This window comes from Culex quinquefasciatus, chromosome 3 (genome assembly GCF_015732765.1).
Source record: "Culex quinquefasciatus strain JHB chromosome 3, VPISU_Cqui_1.0_pri_paternal, whole genome shotgun sequence".
NCBI lineage: Eukaryota > Metazoa > Arthropoda > Insecta > Diptera > Culicidae > Culex > Culex quinquefasciatus.
The window spans coordinates 159,854,516-159,873,807 of record NC_051863.1 but is presented as its reverse complement, the minus strand read 5'-3'; the positions used below and the strand labels follow the sequence as shown (position 1 = coordinate 159,873,807).

Genomic DNA, 19,292 nt, shown 5'->3' with positions numbered 1-19,292 from the left:
TCTCAGCTTTTCAAAATATTTTTTCAAAACTGGGCAAACATGTGCACTAATTTTAAAATGAAAAACTGCGACTATTTTCAAAAAGTCACTTAAATATGGCTATAACTTGAAAACGGTGCACTTTATCAAAATTTCACTAAAGTACTTTTTGATTGCAAATTTACACATCGAAAATGAAGTTGAAAAATTTTACGACAAAATTTCGATTTTTGAAAAATCAGTATTGATTAAAAAATTCATAACTCGGTCAATGATTTTTGCACAACCTGAAATTTCTGAAAAGTTGGCATTTTATGTCCTCTAAAACATATCAAATAAAAAAATTAAAAATAGTGTTTTTGTAAATCAAGTTTTAGTGACAAAGTTAAATAAAAATCACCAAATTTTTTTACCGTGTATTATTTTTTCTAGTGTAGTCCGTATCCATACCTACAACTTTGCCGAAGACACCAAATCGATCAAAAATTCCTTCAAAAGATACAGATTTTTTAATTTTCATACATCATTTTTGTGGACAGCTGCCAAATTTGTATGGAAAATTATATGGACAAACTAATGATGCAAAATGGCTTCTTTGGGCATACCGAAGGCACCAAAAAAGTTTCAGTCGGATTAAAAAATACAAAAAAAATCGAATGACCGAAATCCTAGAGAACTGCTCAAGTAAGGGAAATAAGTCCATTTTAATCACTCTCTCCGTTCGATCAATTCTCATTACTTTTGCCGTTTTCCGCCATAAAATCAACATTTTCAGATGTATCAACAATGGAGAGTTGCTTGCTCACTTTTGTTTGAGCTATTTATTGCTTTGGAACAGTCAAAAACACTTTATGAAAGCTGTAATTCATGATCAAAGTGCTGATAGGCCGGTAATAGAAATAGGCTGAGAAAGGGTATAGTTCTCCTATTATTTAAAAGATATTTGAAAGAATGTAAAAATTATCAAAAGATTATGACTGTCATGAAAAGATTTTAAAATAAAAACAAAGTCGAACTTTACATTATGACCAAGGGTCCTAATTTTCGGCTCAAAGATCAGAAATCACTCACTCATCGCCTAGCGAATCTTTGCCGACTGGAGCTCACAACCATTCGCGAGCGAACACTACACTCAGGCTGCCAGCGACTTGCTCCAGAGACACACATTCTTCGTGAATGCCTTTGCCTTCTCCGTCCGTCGACCCGAGTCACTCACGAATACGTTCAGAGAGGAGAGAATATAACAACATACCTGCTCGGCGCTCTTTTGGCCTGCAATACCGCAGTTTGCCGTAAATTTGTGTTCGGCATGATGGAAATTGCTCTTGAATGTGTCTTTGATGTTGTGTTATCAATAAAATTGCAAAACATTGTTGATAACATAGATTTTAAACAGTTTAATAACTGAGTAAAACAAAGCCAATTGCAAACTATTTCGACTCAGCGACTGAACGATATATCGCAATCGGTCTCTCTGAACCATTCGCTGTACTACCCGATTGGAGTGAGAGAGAGAGAGAGAGAGAGAGAGAGAGAGAGAGAGAGAGAGAGAGAGAGAGCAAAGAGAGAGTATTCTGTAGCAATTTGTGTGGAAGCAACAAACGGTAGGAAACGGTCAGCGCATTTTTTTGTTTCTTTTGATTAGTGGTCGCGAGTGAATGAGTCTTTTTGAATCAATCAGAACCCTCAAGAATAGGTTGTATTTAATAATAAAAATAGATTTTCAAAATATTTTAGAAGTCATTTTTTGAATAAACTAATTGAAAGAATGGAAAAATTCACTGCACGTGACGACAGTCATAAAAAAGTGGATTGCAACAAAAACTAAAAAATGTTGTAGAGGTCACTTTTTTTAAACAACTGCTCATATTTGAAAGTATGGAATGACTCACTATATTATTGCAAAAACTAATATTTTTGTACTTCTCAAAAAATTGTTAGGAAGATATTCTGTTTATTTGAAAAAATGATAAACTATTATTTTGAAGAATATTTATAATTTATAAGTTCATAATCATTCTAATTTGTTCATATTTTCACAATTGACCTTTTGTCCACTTTCGACCTTATGTCTTTCGATCTTTTGTCACACATACGGAAACCAGCATGCTTAGTACATGGGGGCACAGAAGCATCGTAATATAAAAAAAAATGCGGGCAAAAACATACTTGATGACCTAAATTTTCTAATGTTACTGGAGTCAATATATTTTTAAGAATTAATCATATTTATGATGTATTGAGGAACTGATATTTTGATATTTATAATAATTGTGAAATTTATTTTTTATTAGCTATTAGCTCAGTAACTGAGAGAGTTTGGTACTGTTGAAAGCCAAGATTTTAAAACTGCACTGATTTATCAGTTATCTATGAAATAAATTTGTATTGGATTATCTTTTTTTGACATTCATATTCCAATATACGTTGTCACATTCCTACTGGTTTTCTATTCATTTTATTTTTCAATCAAATAATGGGAAGACGGTAATAACAAAATTCATGTCATGTCATTATGTTATCATAACAAAATTTGTTATTGGTCTGATATTGGTTGAAAGCCAAAACAACTTTGATAGAACATTTTTTGTTATGGAAGAATACCTCCAACTGTATTGGGATTAAAATAAAATTTTGAATGTCATACATTTTTTTTGAAAACACAAAAAAATTTCACAAAACTACGTATTTTGAAAAATACTTCAAATTTCAGTTTTTTGCAATATTGGTATCCCAAAAAAAAAATCCCAATCATTTCATACAATTCGAATATACTAACAACATTTTTTGAAAATACTCAATATTTTCACAAAACTACTTATTTTCGAAAAAATACTCAAAATTTTAGTTTTTGGCAACATGGGTATCAAATGATCGGGACTTTTTCATATGAGCATGAGCATGAGCATGAGAGACCACCCATGGTTGTCCTTCTCCGTTGCTGAACAGGACCGTAATATCCTATCAATACAACCGACCATACAATTAAACGATCAAATGATGTTTCCCTTATCAACAGCATGCATGAATGCGCTGAAAAGATAAAACATCACGATCATCAAAACTAGAGCCGTTGCTAATAGGAAACAGTCGTTGGCCACCAACGGCGCCCGCCATGTCAGTTTGTAGATCTCGGGGGATTGGGACGGGAATGTTAGTTAGCACAGGTTGCTACAAAGGGTGGGTTCTATACGATATCCATACCCCCACGTGTGCCGGAAAACTACTTCTACTTGGGATTTTGTTAGTGGGTAAGGGTAATGGCCAGGATTCAACATAGAGGATGATGATGCGACCCAATAATCAATAAATTTTGTTTAATGGTGTAATGCATTATGCATTCTCAAGGCAAACAGTCGGAGTATGCGGATGAGACTATTCCCGGTTATTTGGTGTTGAGTTTAGCATAAATGATTAAGTCTTAGACAGCCGGCTGTGGAAAGATAAAACCAAATAAAATGCGAAAACGCGAAACCGCCCGGACCGAAAAACACACTCAATCGGGGGGACAACAAAGACGGAAACGGCAACGAAAATCCTGCGTGATGACCGCGACGCGCACCGTTCAAATTCTCTCAAATGATCGGGACTTTTTCATATATATGGAAAGTAATAACAACATTTTTTTGAAAATACTCAAAATTTTCACACAACTACATATTTTCAAAAAAAAAAAAAAATACTCAATATTTCAGTTTTTGACAATATGGGTATCAAATGATCGGATTTTGTCATACATTTAGAATGTTATAACAACCTTTTCTGAAAATACTCTAAATATTCACAAAACTACGTATTTTTGAAAAAAAAAAAAACACTCAAAATTTGATAACACATGTTCGGATTTTTTCAAATATTTCGATTGTAATAAATTTGAAGCTTTGAATTTTAGATTATTTTTTATTAAATACGTAGTTTTGTGTAAATTTTGAGTGTTTCCAAAACAAAAACTGTTATAGTGTTCGATCATTTCATACCCATATTGTGAAAAACTGAAATTTCTTTTTTCGATATACGTTGTTTTGTGAAACATTTGAGGATTTTCAAAAAAATAGTTACAACTTTTGAAATGTATGGAAAAATCGCAATCGTTTGATATCCATATTGTAAAAAACTGAAATTTTGAGTGTTTTCATTCGAAAATATGCAGTTTCGTGAAAATTTTGAGTATTTTTTTAAATGATACTATATTCGAAATGTATGAAAAGATCCCAATCATTTGATACCCATATTGAAAAAAACTGAAACTTTGAGTATATTTTCGAAAATAAGCACTGGGCCGTGCTTAACCGAGAAGCTGAACGAATCAAAACCGGAGCAGTGCAAAACCGTAAAATAAACTATTTTAAGGTGTGCTAACAAGAAAATTCACAAAATTGTGATTTGCCTCCTCTCTTTTTCGCGGGTGGAGAAGGCTCGAAAGCGAAAATGATATTTTGCGATTATTCGATCCCTGGATATTATTGTTCATAACGAAAAAGCTTATTTTTCTGAGTACAATGACCCTTTTGTACCACCACAAAGGGCTTAAAAAGCGATTTTAATTTTGAAATTTAATTTTCAAAAACTTATTTCTCGCCCTTTTTTGACAGAAAGTAGTACACGGAGAAAAAAGAGTTCCCAAAATCGTGAACAAGCGTTCATGAAAATGGGAACCACGAACAAGGTGTTCAAATGCCATGGTACGTTTTTCAAAATCGTACCATGGGATTTGAACACTTTGTTCGTGGTTCCCATTTTCATGAACGTGATTGTTCACGATTTTGGGAACTCTTTTTTCTCCGTGTAGATAGCGCGTTCCAAAGAAATCATAGTTGATCCATCGTAAAGTGTTGTCTAGATAGTATTTGTTTTGCATTAGAATAAAAAAAGTGATCAGATATCTTTTTCAAGCGGACCCTTTGGAAATACCACATCATGGCAACATAGTGGATGGCGCCAATGTTATTTTCTTTAAGTTTATTTTTTTATCTATCTTTTTGTGCAACTGCAACTGTTTGCGTAATATGTAATATGTATATTTCGTATTTTATATTTACGTGCATGCCCACTCTTGGAGTTCCTCGAAGTGAATGCAGGTGCCACTGTTCAGACAGAAGTGCTCAGCGCCAGGGCCCCGGCATGGCCGCGGTTTGTACGGAGGTTCCGGCGTGGCCGGCGTTGCTGCAAGAGGGAGAGCAAAAACGGAAAATAATGTAGAAGCGAACCGAAATTAAAACCGACGTGTGCCACTGCCGTCGCGACGTCCGTCGGAAAAGTGTGAAAATGTCTTAAGAATGAAGCTGCGGTGCGCGCCACGCCAAGTCCATGTCATATTTCATCAGGATTAATATAAGATCGCACGCGCGCTGGGTTCTGATGGTGACTGACGGTGGATGGTTGGAGCTGACTTGGGTAGGGTAGGTTGATGACTATTGGGACTGCCTATATTTTGTCCATTAATTTCAAATTCAAACGTCCAACAATTGCCGCACTACCCTGCCCAAAGCCCGTGTGCCCAGGTATAGAAAGGCCATGTCTCTTTCAACGCCGGTGTTTGCCCGATCAGCGGCACATTTCGACACAGCATCTCTGGCGCGGTGCGAGATCTTTCCCAATTTTAATTAAGTGGAAAATTGTGTGTGCTGCTGCGGTACTGCTAGCAACCTGATGGCGAATGCACTTTTCCTGAACTACAGAAACACGCGCGTTCACCTTTTCAGCTCAGGTGCGCGCCACTTTTTGGGGGTCTATTTTCGTCGTCGGAAAATGCACACACGCCGGCGAATTTTCTCAGAGTGGTGGAAAATGCATGGGCTATTCGGACCTGGCTGGACGAATGGTTCTACATTTTTTTTTTGGTCGGAAGATTCTTACTTGGCTGCTTGGTGCTCGAATGTTTGGCCGTTATTCGAACGTGCGTCGAGTTGGAAATCTTGGCGTATTTATTTTTAGCTCGGCACTCGTACTCTCCAGCATCACTGGGAATCACCGAATGAATGATGAGCTCGGATCGTTTTCTGCGGAGGAGAAGTGAAAAGACAAGAAGAAAATGTATTATAACTACTAGGCAAGAGGAAAATTTATAACAACGAGCGGCTGGAAGTGATGAGTTATTAAATTATGGCAGATATGATTAAAAGGTCGTAAATTTGAATAGCCAATTGATTGGCTGCTAAGCGTGGCGTTGAAGTTGAGATTAGAATAGGGATCAAGTGGGGTCGACTTAAAGGAAGTTTGCACTGAAATGTGTGGGATGTGTTAATTTGTAGGTATGTTTTAAGTGGGATATCAAATGATCATCACAGCATTTGCGATAAACTGTTTTGAAGTATTGAGAAAAGTTGTTGAGTAGATGGTCTAAAACTTGAACATTTTTCGTCTATTTTAGAGCTGGTTGACTGGCTTAAATTCCTAGTTTTAACTACAATGCGTATCTTCTTTTCAATTAGAATTACTGCTCATGTTTGCATAATTGTCACTTAAGAGCGATTGTCTACGAAATCGATCTTTTTTTTAATTTTGTATTTTTTAATCCGGCTGAAACTTTTTTGGTGCCTTCGGTATGCCCAAAGAAGCCATTTTACACCATTAGTTTGTCCATATAATTTTCCATACAAATTGCCAGCTGTCCATACAAAAAAGATATCAAAATCAAAAAAAAAAAAATCAAACCATCCACATTAACGACCCCCGGGTCTTTAGTGGTCTCTATTGCAAGTTTCTGCTCGAACCTAGGAGTCCGAAGGCTTAGAGCGAGTTGTGGCGCTATAACCACGGCAAATAGTGTCCAGGGCATTCGTGGAAATACAATGTCCCATCCCAGAGGGTCCCGGAGTACCAAACCTTCTTAGCATGGTGCTCCCAACGAATACAACCAAATCTCGGAGCGTATGGTGGTGTGTCCCCACGCTTCTTCCTCCCCTGTCGATTCAGAATTGTGTTGTTGTTCGAACTTGGTTGTTCGAACACTCAGTGCTCAAACTCAACCCAATTACGAGTCATCTCTGCGATACGGCTTTACGCAGTAGGCCTGGCCGCTTTAACGCTTGTGATGTTTCAATGCATTCCGATGCAATGGTGCACTACAAATGTTAATAAATGACAAGAAGAGTGCTAGGCGTCATCTAACCTAAGGCACTCTCCAGGATCCCTTCGAAAGATTGGCTGCGCTAGGGTCTGATTAGATTAGATTAGATTAGATTAGAACCTAGGAGTCTGAAGGCTTGAATGGGGAGAGCACCCAAACCTCTTTTTACTCCAAGGAACCTTCCACCCCAGTGTTTGAACTGGCGACCTTTGGATAGCGAGTCCAACCGCCGCCAGCGATTCCACCGGAGTAGGCTTGGTTTGGTGTGTTGTTTGTACTTATGGCATGGAGACAACTCCTACACCTGCAATGACTTAATGGCCTAACAACCAAGGCCGGGACCGACATTTTACTTCCTCATCCGATGGAAGGTTGCAGCAGATGGGAATCGAACCCAGAATCATCCGCTTACAAAGCGGACAGCGTAACCATTCGGCCACGCACTGCCAAAAATGATATATGAAAATTTAAAAAATCTGTATCTTTTGAAGGAATTTTTTGATCGACTTGTTGATTTGCGTAAAATTGTAGGTTTTGATAAGGACTACACTAAAAAAATGATACACGGTAAACATTTTTTTTGGTGATTTTTAATTTCACTTTTTGTCACTAAAACTTGACTTGCAAAAAAGTGTTTTTTATTTTTTTATTTTCTGATGTGTTTTAGGAGACATGAAATGCCGGCAAACATTTTTACCGTGTATCATTTTTTTTTATTGTAGTCCATATTCATACCTACAACTTTGCCGAAGACACCAAATCGATCAAAACATTCCTTCAAAAGATACAGATTTTTGAATTTTCACATATCATTTTTGTATGGACAGCTGTCAAAATTGTATGGAAAATTATAAGAACGAACTAATGATTCAAAATGGCTTCTTTGGGCATACCAAAGGCACCAAAAAAGTTTTAGCCGGATTAAAAAATATATAAAAAAAATGAATGACCGAAATCTCAGAGAATTGCTCTACTGAGAACTGATATTATTTTTCCTTTTCTCATAAGATTGTGTTCTAAAATAAATGAAAAAACCGTGAAAAGTAAAAAAAGAATACTTAATTTCACTTTATATTAAAAACAAACTTTGAAATTACATCAATCAAAAAATCAAAAAATATAAAAATTAAAATAACAAGCCATAGTCTCAATATTTGAATGAAAACATAGTTTTAAAATGCGCACATAAGAGCGTCTGTTGCTTGGTTCGTGGCATAATCGGATCTGAACAGAACTGAAACTCGCGGGTTAGATAGTGCACAGTAATTTTTAATGAAAACTTTATTGCTCTTGGTTTCTGTCGGTTTATTGAACTGTACTGGACGGTAATTAGACAAGAAAACTGTAACTTTCTACATCTTGAGCTGTATTTCAGAACAGGACGATTCTGTTCTGTCTGATCTGTTCTGTACTGAGTCTCGCGGAGCAATGGCCACTTCTAGAGAAGATTCTTATGACCAAAGCTGGTAGTTCTAGCGGGAAATTCTATAACAGTGCCAAGAACTCATTTGTAGATGCTTAGAATTATTCTGTAGTACTAGATCTAACTGAACTGATGCAAATCTACAATCTGAACCTTTTGCATGCGCAAACACACTAGTTTAGTTGTTTTGCAATCATTAGTTTAAAAAAATGTAAGATATGACGAAAACAAAAAAAATTGCAAAAAAAAACTTGTTGCGTTACGTACATCGAATATTAACAAAAAAAAAAAACAAAAGATTTTTGAATAAACCCAAACATCATAAAAAGCTGGGTGCTGAATAGTGGTTCACACGGCCTCAATTTCGAACTGTTAAAGTGGAACCATTTTACTGTTCGCAAAAAGTAGAGAGTATTGTTATCGATCATTAAAAATTGTTTTTTTTTTGCAAGAATGAAAAATTTGTGGCTTTGAGCATCTGAAGTCAAGAAATCTTAAGAAAGTAATTCTCTACCAACTCACACGAAATCGGGAAAAGTTGCCCCGACCCCTCTTCGATTTGCGTGAAACTTTGTCCTAAGGGGTAACTTTTGTCCCAGTTCACGAATCCGAGGTCCGTTTTTTTGATATCATTTTAAAATTTCGTGTTTTTTTCTAACTTTGCAGGGTTATTTTCTAGAGTGTATCAATGTTCTACAGAGCAGACAATTACAAAAAAATTGATTTGTAAACATAAGAGGTTTGCTTATAAACATCACGAGTGATCGCGATTTTACGAAAAAAAAGTTTTGAAAAAGTTACTTTTTGCGTTTCTCTTTGTTTCGTCGTCCGTGTCTGTCGCGGGTGACCATGAACGGCCATGATCGACGACGACCAACATTTCGAGCCAAACATTTCATTAGAGCACAAAACAAAAACGTAAACATTCGGGATTATTCCACTATTCCATTCATTAGTACACTCCCTACATGCCCTCCAAAAATCAGATTGATAACAAACAATTTCCTATTGAAAAAATCAAAAACACAAAAGGGCACATAACAATGTTCACTCCGAACCAGAAAAAAAGTTCAATTGTGCCCTTTTCTTTTTTGTTAGTTTTTCGTAGTTGAGGAACTTTCTATGTTATAAGTGAACTTTTCATACATTGTTAACACTAATTTACTTCAAAACAACGTTTGGTTCACGTTTCACCAAGGGTTTCTGCAGAAAAAAACTTCGTCGAAACACAATATTCACATCTTCAGTTCAGTTGCATTTAGAAAGGGCCCATAATGAACAAAAGTTGGAAAGTTAAAAGGGTCCAATAACGAGATTTCCTTTAAATTATGAGTTTTATTGCGAAAATCAACATAAATCAAGAAGCATTCAAGCAGAGTTGAGGATAATGATGTGTTTTAGCATATCATAAGTAAAAATGCCGAGCTCCCGTGGTCTAGTGGTACGGGTTTCGCTTTGTAAGCGGAAGGTCGATGGCTTGAAACCCATCTGGCGAGGCAAAAGGGGTAGGTGGCGGTCGAGAGGGGATTTCGGCTGCTGCGGGAATTGATTTGTCAAGTCCCAAGCCTCCCCAAAACCCATCACATCCAATCTCTCGGACGATCTGTTGGCGACTGAGTCTGAGCGTTGAAGAACTCTGCAGCAATACACAGAGAAGAGCTTCAAATGCTACTTTCGACTCGGTCACATGCTCTCAGGCAAAATTCGAGCTGAAGATTGGGCTATATGATCGGTAACGATCCCTAGATGGGTCAAAAATAAACGAGATTTCCCCTCAATCTCGCTCATCTCCACGTCTTCGGATCGGTCTCTCGTGCTCGTGTGGCATGGCATTGAGTGATTGGTTTGGGGAATGAGAGGGGGCAACTGCTCGAATAATTCGTCAAAAACTGTCTCGCTCAAACAATAGCGCTACGGAAGACGATCGTTCGGCAGGCTGTGTATAGCAGCAAAACAGAAAACCTGAGAACAGATCATACTACAATAGATACGCAAGTGTCGCAGTGGTCCGTGTCTGTTCACAGTAAAAAAAAAAAAAAAAGTAAAAATACCATCAGTCAAGCTTCTTTTGCCTTCCTCACTGAGGTAAGGCTATAATCCTGCTCTAAAAATGAACTTTTTATTAAAAGCTCAAAGACCCACCTTCATATATACATATCGACTCAGAATCGAAAACTGAACAAATGTCTGTGTGTGTGTATGTGTGTGTGTGTGTATGTATGTATGTGTTCAAAAATCTTGCCAAGTTTTCTCAGCACTGGCTGAACCGATTTTGATCGAACCAGTTGCATTCGACTTGGTTTAGGGTCCCATACATCGCTATTGAATTGATTGAAGTTTCGATAAGTAGTTCAAAAGTTATGTATAAAAATGTGTTTTCACATATATCCGGATCTCAATTATATGCATGTAAACGATGTCCGGATCCATCATCCAACCCATCGTTGGTTAGGTAATCAAGAAACCTTTCCAACCAGTCCACAACATCGAAGATCTGGCAACCCTGTCTCGAGTTATGACTACTTAAGTGATATTTATGTACTTTTTTGAAGCCGGATCTCACTTTAATGTATGTAAACGATGTCCGGAACCATTATCCGACCCATCGTTGGTTAGGTAATCAAGATACCTTTCCAACAAGTCCACAACATCGAAGATCTGGCAACCCTGTCTCGAGTTATGACCACTTAAGTGATATTTATGTACTTTTTTGAAGCCTGATCTCACTTAAATGCATGTAAACGATGTCCGGATCCATCATCCGACCCATCGTTGGTTAGATAATCAAGAGACCTTTCCAAAGAGTCCACAATATTGAAGATCTGGCAACCCAGTCTCGAGTTATGACCACTTAAGTGATATTTATGTACTTTTTTGAAGCCGGATCTCACTTAAATGCATGTAAACAATGTCCGGATCCATCATCCGACCCATCGTTGGTTAGGTAATCAAGAGACCTTTCCAACGAGTCCACAATATTGAAGATCTGGCAACCCAGTCTCGAGTTATGACCACTTAAGTGATATTTATGTACTTTTTTGAAGCCGGATCTCACTTAAATGCATGTAAACGATGTCCGGATCCATCATCCGACCCATCGTTGGTTAGGTAATCAAGAGACCTTTCCAACGAGTCCACAATATTGAAGATCTGGCAACCCTGTCTCGAGTTATGACCACTTAAGTGATATTTATGTACTTTTTTGAAGCCGGATCTCACTTAAATGCATGTAAACAATGTCCGGATCCATCATCCGACCCATCGTTGGTTAGGTAATCAAGAGACCTTTCCAACGAGTCCACAATATTGAAGATCTGGCAACCCAGTCTCGAGTTATGACCACTTAAGTGATATTTATGTACTTTTTTGAAGCCGGATCTCACTTAAATGCATGTAAACGATGTCCGGATCCATCATCCGACCCATCGTTGGTTAGGTAATCAAGAGACCTTTCCAACGAGTCCACAATATTGAAGATCTGGCAACCCTGTCTCGAGTTATGACCACTTAAGTGATATTTATGTACTTTTTTGAAGCCGGATCTCACTTAAATGCATGTAAACGATGTCCGGATCCATCATCCGACCCATCGTTGGTTAGGTAATCAAGAGACCTTTCCAACGAGTCCACAATATTGAAGATCTGGCAACCCTGTCTCGATGACAACTTAAGTTATATCTGTGTACTTATTTTTCTGGAGCTAAAAAAATAGCTGAAATATGTGTCCAAACAAATATTACCCATTGTTGGTATAAAGTGAGGAAGGCATCAACCACATAGGTGGATTAAGTTAGTTTTTTAAATAGGAATTGAATCAAGTTGTGCACTTTTTGCAAGCGATTTTCTCGAATCGCGGTTTTTGGTTTTGTGCCCTAATGAAATGTTTGGCTCGATTTTCAAAACTTTTTTTCGTAAAATCGCAATAACTCGTGATGTTTATTAGGGGTTTCTCTTATGTCTATATGTTAAATTTTTTGTATTTGTCTGCTCTACAACTTTGTAGAATATTGTTACACTCTAAAAAAATAATCCTGCAAAGTTTGAAAAAAACACGAAATTTGAAAATGAAAAATTTTGTTCTAAATGAAAAATGACCCTTCTGGGTCAATATAGATTCGAAAAGAACATTAAATTTCCCTGAAAATGACATGTTCCAAATTTTTTTACTTAGACACCAAATTTCTATCTCATAACCGTTTCAGGCTGCAAATTATTGAAAAACACCTCTTTTTTCGCATATTCAAAATGGAGCGGTCGTACTGCCCCTCCATCACGAGATATCAAAAAACGGACCTCGGATTCGTGATCAGAGACAAAAGTTACCCCTTAGGACAAAGTTTCACGCAAATCGAAGAGGGGTCGGGGCAACTGCTGTGTGAGTTGGCGGAGAATTACCCAGCTGTCTTAATTGTTTGATTCCGTTTGGAAACCTACTGGTTTAGTGTTAAAAATTTCTGGACCAGGAAATGCTGCAAAATTTCAAAAACAGCCAGGGAATTTATCTGCGACATTGCAGAATGACACTCTCGCCGCATTTCTTCGTCACTCATAAAAAAACCTTTTCTAACCGAAAGAAAAAAAAAACACTCAAAATTTTCCATAAAAAAAATGTAGAAAACTAGACAAAATAAAACATATACCACTGATTACAGTATGTAAAAGAAGTATTTACACCCCTTGGGCACTATGCACATTTTGTGATGAAACATGTAAAAAATTTAAAGTTTGACAGGAACCTAGTACTACGTTTTGTTCAGAAACTCATGCCAAACATTTTGCTACAAAAAGCTCATGAAAAGATGATTTCTATAAAAGTTATATAACAAATACTATTACGAAAATAAAAAGGCGCAAAAGTATGTACACCTTTCAAAAAATTAACATAAATAATGTTATTTGTTGACAAATCACCATAAATCCAGTCTCCCAACTCCAAATAGGCATCCTTGACTGATTAAAAGAATTTGGATTGAATATAAAGTTTACTAACTACTTAGTATAAAAGTTTATATAACTCTGGAAATTCTATATAAAACTTATCTAAACTTAATTTTGCAAACTTTTAATTCAACTAAATGTCAATATATTACCATAGAATTGCTAAATAATCATTTTGGAGTGGGTATAACACCGTTTTGGGGTATTTGTATCGATAGAATAGATTTTCGTTGGAATTTCGTACCAACCCGGAATTACGTCGTAGGAAAATCCGCCGGCATCGAACCGGTCCACGATTCACAAGTCAACCTATGTGGAATCGGAAAGGGCATAAAATTTCCGATCTTTTGATACCCATACATCTAGGTTTTCTATAAAACCCACGATTTTAAATACCTAGGTAAAAACGTTGTTATGGTTTTGTTTGAGCAATCTGCCAAAATTGTATGGAATTTCGTAATTTTTGTTCTCGTGGATCAAACTTACTTTTTGCCCAGTTATTTAAAAACGTAGGTTTTAAAGAAAACGTAGACGTTTGGGTATCAAAAGATCGGAAATTTTATGCCCTTTCTGATTCCACATAGGTTGACTTGTGAATCGTGGACCGGTTCGGATGCCGGCGGATTTTCCTACGACGTAATTCCGGGTTGGTACGAAATTCCAACGAAAAATCTATTCTATCGATACAAATACCCCCAAAACGGTGTTATACCCACTCCAAAATGATTATTTAGCAATTCTATGGTAATATATTGACATTTAGTTGAATTAAAAGTTTGCAAAATTAAGTTTAGATAAGTTTTATATAGAATTTCCAGAGTTATATAAACTTTTATACTAAGTAGTTAGTAAACTTTATATTCAATCCAAATTCTTTTTTTAATCAGTCAAGGATGCCTATTTGGAGTTGGGAGACTGGATTTATGGTGATTTGTCAACAAATAACATTATTTATGTTAATTTTTCGAAAGGTGTACAAACTTTTTTTGCACCTTTTTTATTTTCGTAATAGTATTTATTATATAACTTTTTATAGAAATCATCTTTTCATGAGCTTTTTGTAGCAAAATGTTTGGCATGAGTTTCTGAACAAAACGTAGTACTAGGTTCCTGTCAAACTTTAAATTTTTTACATGTTTCATCACAAAATGTGCATAGTGCCCAAGGGGTGTAAATACTTTTTTTACATACTGTTTATAACAGCTCATTTACCAGTAAGAAAAAAGTCATGCTTGTGCTTGAACAGCCTCCTACTTTGTTGATGTAAACAAAGTGGGATGATTCGAAAATAACGTTACGCATTCTCTCTATTCATCACCCAGATAAAAAGGATTCGAAACGCTGGGAAATGGATTTTGAATTATTTGCACTTGGATTTTTATTGAAATTTTATAGTTTTTTGAAAATAAAATTGTTTTTTTTTGCCCTCTGATTTATCGGACCTTAAATTTAAAAAAATATTTGTACCAACCTTACAGTAAAATTGATTTGTTTTATAAGTTATGGTTGTGATATATCGTCATTTCTTACATATTTTCAGAGAATCTCTTTAATTATTATTTCGTTCCTAAAACGGTAAACTCGTGGAAACGCATGGTGCCTCAGCCAACCTAGCTAAACTATGAATCACAACCCAAAACCCACAGAAATAAAAAAAACACTAAATTTCTACTCACTTGAGGTGTACTTGAGCGTATTTCGTCACGTTCCGGTTGATGGACCGTTTGTCCTTGAACCACGTCACTTTCGGCGGCGGCTGCCCCCGCACCTTGCACACCAGACGCACCCGTTTGCCCTCCTGCCGCGTCACGTTCGACGTGATGGAATAGATCTCCGGGCGTTTACCTATTGAACAAGAGAGATAAAAAAGGTTTAAGTTAAAATATTATCCAAAGTCACACACCCCTCTTTAATCCAGAGCCGATTTCGTCAGGTCTCGAAACTGGAGTCTCCAAAGTCTCGGGAAAAATTGGCCAGTTATTATACGCCGCCGCGATGATGGCGTATTGCTCCATTTACTCTGGTGCGGAACGGGGTTTCCACGCAGACTTGCTCAACTTTTGATGTGTTCTTAGCCAGTCAAAGAGTATGTGTGTGTGTGTACGCAAGATGAAATAAAATTAGATGAGGTTTTTGAACTTGGTCGATTTCGTACACCCAGAACTGGGCATCGGCATACGAGAGGATAAAGAGCACGATTCGGTAGTAAAATGGTACTGTGTGCGGACGGAGAGGATAAATCCCGAAATTACAGAGAGTACTTTACTCATGGTTCATTTTCCAAAAAAGTTCATCTATCAAAAAAAAAAAAGTACCGGTACCGAGACTCGAACCCAAGACCTTCGGCATATTGAACCGTGCCTTTGCCGTATAGGCCACCATGGTTCGGTGACTAAGTGTCGGTCGTTTGTCCATATAAGCCACTCATAGGATGAACTGTTCCAATGAACGAATGAACACGCGAGAGGACTATACTCTCGCAATATAGCACTTTCCTCACGTTTCTTTTCGTGAGGACTATCCCCTCGTTCTTTAACTTTGGGTGTAAACAGACGGAAGATGTGCGAAAAAAATAAATATACTATATATGTGCGAATTTAACGTCGTCTGAAAAAGGGGAGTGGTTGGTTGTGGGGTGGGGAAGAGGGAACTAGAGGGGGTGTAAGGAAGAAAGGATGGGTGGAAAATTTGGTAGGAGTAGACATCTTAACCTGAGAGTCAGACGTATCTATCAATCTAGCTGGGAAGTGGTTTTTATTACCTACACTGTTTCTCAGCTCGATTAATGGTAGAGGAGACTGGAAACGATGGTGGACTCAATTTAATATATCTTTTTCTTTAAAAATGTTTATAACATAAACAAGTAATATTTGTAATTTTATGAACAACACAAATAATGCTAAAAATGTTAACTTTATAGTTGAATAAGTGTATTCAATTAAATTAGCAGTCAATACGAAAATTATTCCTTCGTTTTTTTTCTATGCTGTTTTTTCCATGAAAGAATAATAATCTGATCTGAACTGAGCTAAGCTGATTATTTCAGGTATCACAATATACATGACAATAGTAATCCATCCATCAAACTTTTTTAAAAGAGTCAAATAATGTTTGATGAATATAGCATGTATTGCATAAATATCTGTTACAAGATTTTCAAAAATAAAATAGTTAAACAAATGTCTCGAACTTTTGAAAGCGTATTTTTGATTCAGAAATTATCCCAAGCGATATGATCATGCGTATCTGGTTTCTATTTCTATTAACAAAAACTTTTAAATATTTTTTTTTAAAACCCGCAACCGTTACAAAAATACTCTATTGTCTAATTTTATTTTTATTTTTTTTTTATTTTTCCAGTCATCACAAAGTTATTTTGTTTTACGAAAAACTTTGTTTGTTCCTGATACTATTTCGCTTATTCTACCACCTCCTATCATTACCTTTAGCTTATCTAGTTTTTTTCATGTTTTTACAGTATTTTTTGCAATGTTTGGTATGTTTGTCACATTTTATTCTATAGAATGATACCATCATCATTTAAATTGTAAAAAAAATACGTTGGGGAATAGTCTTGCATACAATATAGGAAATGTTAGTAAGAAACAATGCTAATGTTTACCCATGGAAAAAATAAAAAGATTTCAACATTGGCATAGTTACATAAAACAATTCAAAATTCCAAACGTAAAATTATTTATAAATTTTAAGAGTTCTTCTTTGAAATGTTCTTTGAAGATCAAAAATTGGTTGAAAAAATGTTTTTTGGCGGTTTTTTGGGCGGGCTTCCCTAGAGGCGAAGTTGAGTGGTATCAATTTTAAATTCAATTTCTGTGCATATTAGTTTAATCCAGTTCTACAACGCATGTCTCGTTTGCAGTTCAGAGATTTGCAGAACTTTTTACCTAACTAATAATTTGTTTAATGTTATTTGGTGTTTATTTTGTCTTACTGCTTAAGTATGTCTTTGTCAATATTTGGACATTTTTAGTGGTCAACTTGGACCTCATTTAATAACATTCTCTCTTCTAGTGTATTAAATATTGTGTACATTTGTAGTTATTGTGTATTGTGTACATTTGTATTATTGTGAAAGATTCTGGATGTGAAATTCGATTCAACACGAGCGAAACATCCGGATATATTTGTTTGGAGTGGAGATATTCAGTGCTAGGAACACTTCCACTTCATGCGATCGGCCTGTTTCTTGTAAAGAACCTGGGCTGACGATCGGGACACCACTTGAAGATTTGCTGTTCCTTGGTGAGAGCTTTCCATCAGTATTTCTAATTTGACAATTATAATATTATAAATTTAATAACCCTTCTACCCCTTCCCCACTTTCCCATTCCTAAATCCCAATTTCTCCAAACCCAATTTCCCCATATCCACTTCCCCCCTAAAAATATAAACAATTGCCAATTCACACTAACACACCACACCCAACTAATTCGGAGCGTTTGGTACGGTATGTCCACGCATTCTTCCTCCCCTGTTGATTATGTGAAATGTGATCCGTTCACAGAATCTGTCTTTGCGGTTAATGCAACGCAGTAGGCCTGGCCGCTTTAATTTTTGCTATACATTTTCGGGGTAACTCGGATGTAGTTACTGTAATTATTAATATTGACAAGAAAGAACTTGGGGCGTAATCTAACCACAAGTTCTTCCAGCATGCTTTCTTCGGACTGGCTGCGCTTGTGTTCGATTAGATTAGATTAGATTGGATTAAGAAAAACATTATGTTTACTTTCTCGCGTTCAGGATGTCACTTTAAGCAACTGTTTCATTGTTGTTCATCGAAAGCTTCACTTCTCTTTTGTAATGTTTAATTATTTAAAATATGTTTTTATCTTGCTTAGTTTGATTTTTAATTGCTCGAGCCTTTTGCACAAACTCCATATCTGTAGCTAATTTGTTGTTTTGCACAAATTTTCACTTTTTAAGTTTTTGAGTGTTTTTGCATTTTTTTGTCAAACCATAATGTGAGACACAATAAATATTTCTGCTTGCATATTTTAATATAAAAAGCAGGGCTTATTAATTCAAAACACACCAAAAGTTGATCTCATTAATAATCCATGTTTTTCAAAACATTGGCAAAATCACACGAAACCAGTCAACACAATCAAAACATAACAATTCTCTTTTCCAACTTTTGTTTAAGAATCAAAATTTTCGTATCGAAGCCTGTCTAAAGAAGGAGTTGGGTCATAGAGGGTTAATTAGTTTAGCAAGGTTACATGATTTCTAAATGATCAGCTATTCAATTTGAGAAGAGAAGTGGTTTTGGGACAATAGAGGTTTCTACGTGCAAAATCAGATGGTGCGCTAGTGTGCATACGCGAAACGTCATTAAGCTCTATTGACGAAAATTATCATTTTTGGGGCCACCCTAGCACGGTGTAAGTTACCCTATTGACCAAACAAAAAAAAAAAAAAAAAATAAATACAGGTCTAATTATTTTGGCCAAGGAACCCCCGGAAAAAAATGAGCCCGAACGGAGAAGTTATTTTTTCCGTTTATGCTCTTTTCAAATGGAATTGCTGTTATGTAAGTTTAGAAAATCCACAATGAAATTCAAGAGAGTCCTAGCTGAGAAAAACTATAAACGGTTTGCAAAAGAAACTAATAAACAAGAATAATAAAAAGTGTACTAAAAAATGCAAGAAAAACATATCAAAACAAACACATAAACAAAAACTGAAAAAAAGATCAAAATAAAACTAGAAAAAATATCGATAGAAAACATTTCAAACTAGGAGTGAAACTATCCACACCCTCCCCTATACGGATAGCGCGCGTGTTCACATAACTCTTCACCGTATAAAACCCCCGATGACACTAATCATCGCCAACATCATTATCAACACCATTCAGAG

At 36.2% G+C, this 19,292-nt stretch overlaps 1 protein-coding gene across 8 annotated transcripts in view; it reads right to left on the bottom strand.

Moving 5' to 3' along the window:
* Window positions 1–19,292, bottom strand: part of LOC6036570 (protein vein) — a 118,206-nt gene that overhangs the window by 21,187 nt on the left and 77,727 nt on the right. For 4 of the 8 annotated variants that reach the window (XR_005278333.1, XM_038261745.1, XM_038261747.1 and 1 more), the window contains exons 3-5: window positions 15,086–15,254; window positions 5,836–5,978; window positions 5,019–5,142 (exon numbers count right to left, since the gene is read on the bottom strand). Coding sequence is in view for 5 of the 8 variants with exons in the window: in XM_038261745.1 (XP_038117673.1) it covers window positions 5,019–5,142; window positions 5,836–5,978; window positions 15,086–15,254 (436 nt within the window). In the remaining 3 variants the exon portion in view is untranslated. The remainder of the gene's footprint in view (window positions 1–5,018; window positions 5,143–5,835; window positions 5,979–15,085; window positions 15,255–19,292) is intronic. The other 4 variants (XR_005278332.1, XR_005278331.1, XM_038261749.1 and 1 more) reach the window with 1 other exon arrangement.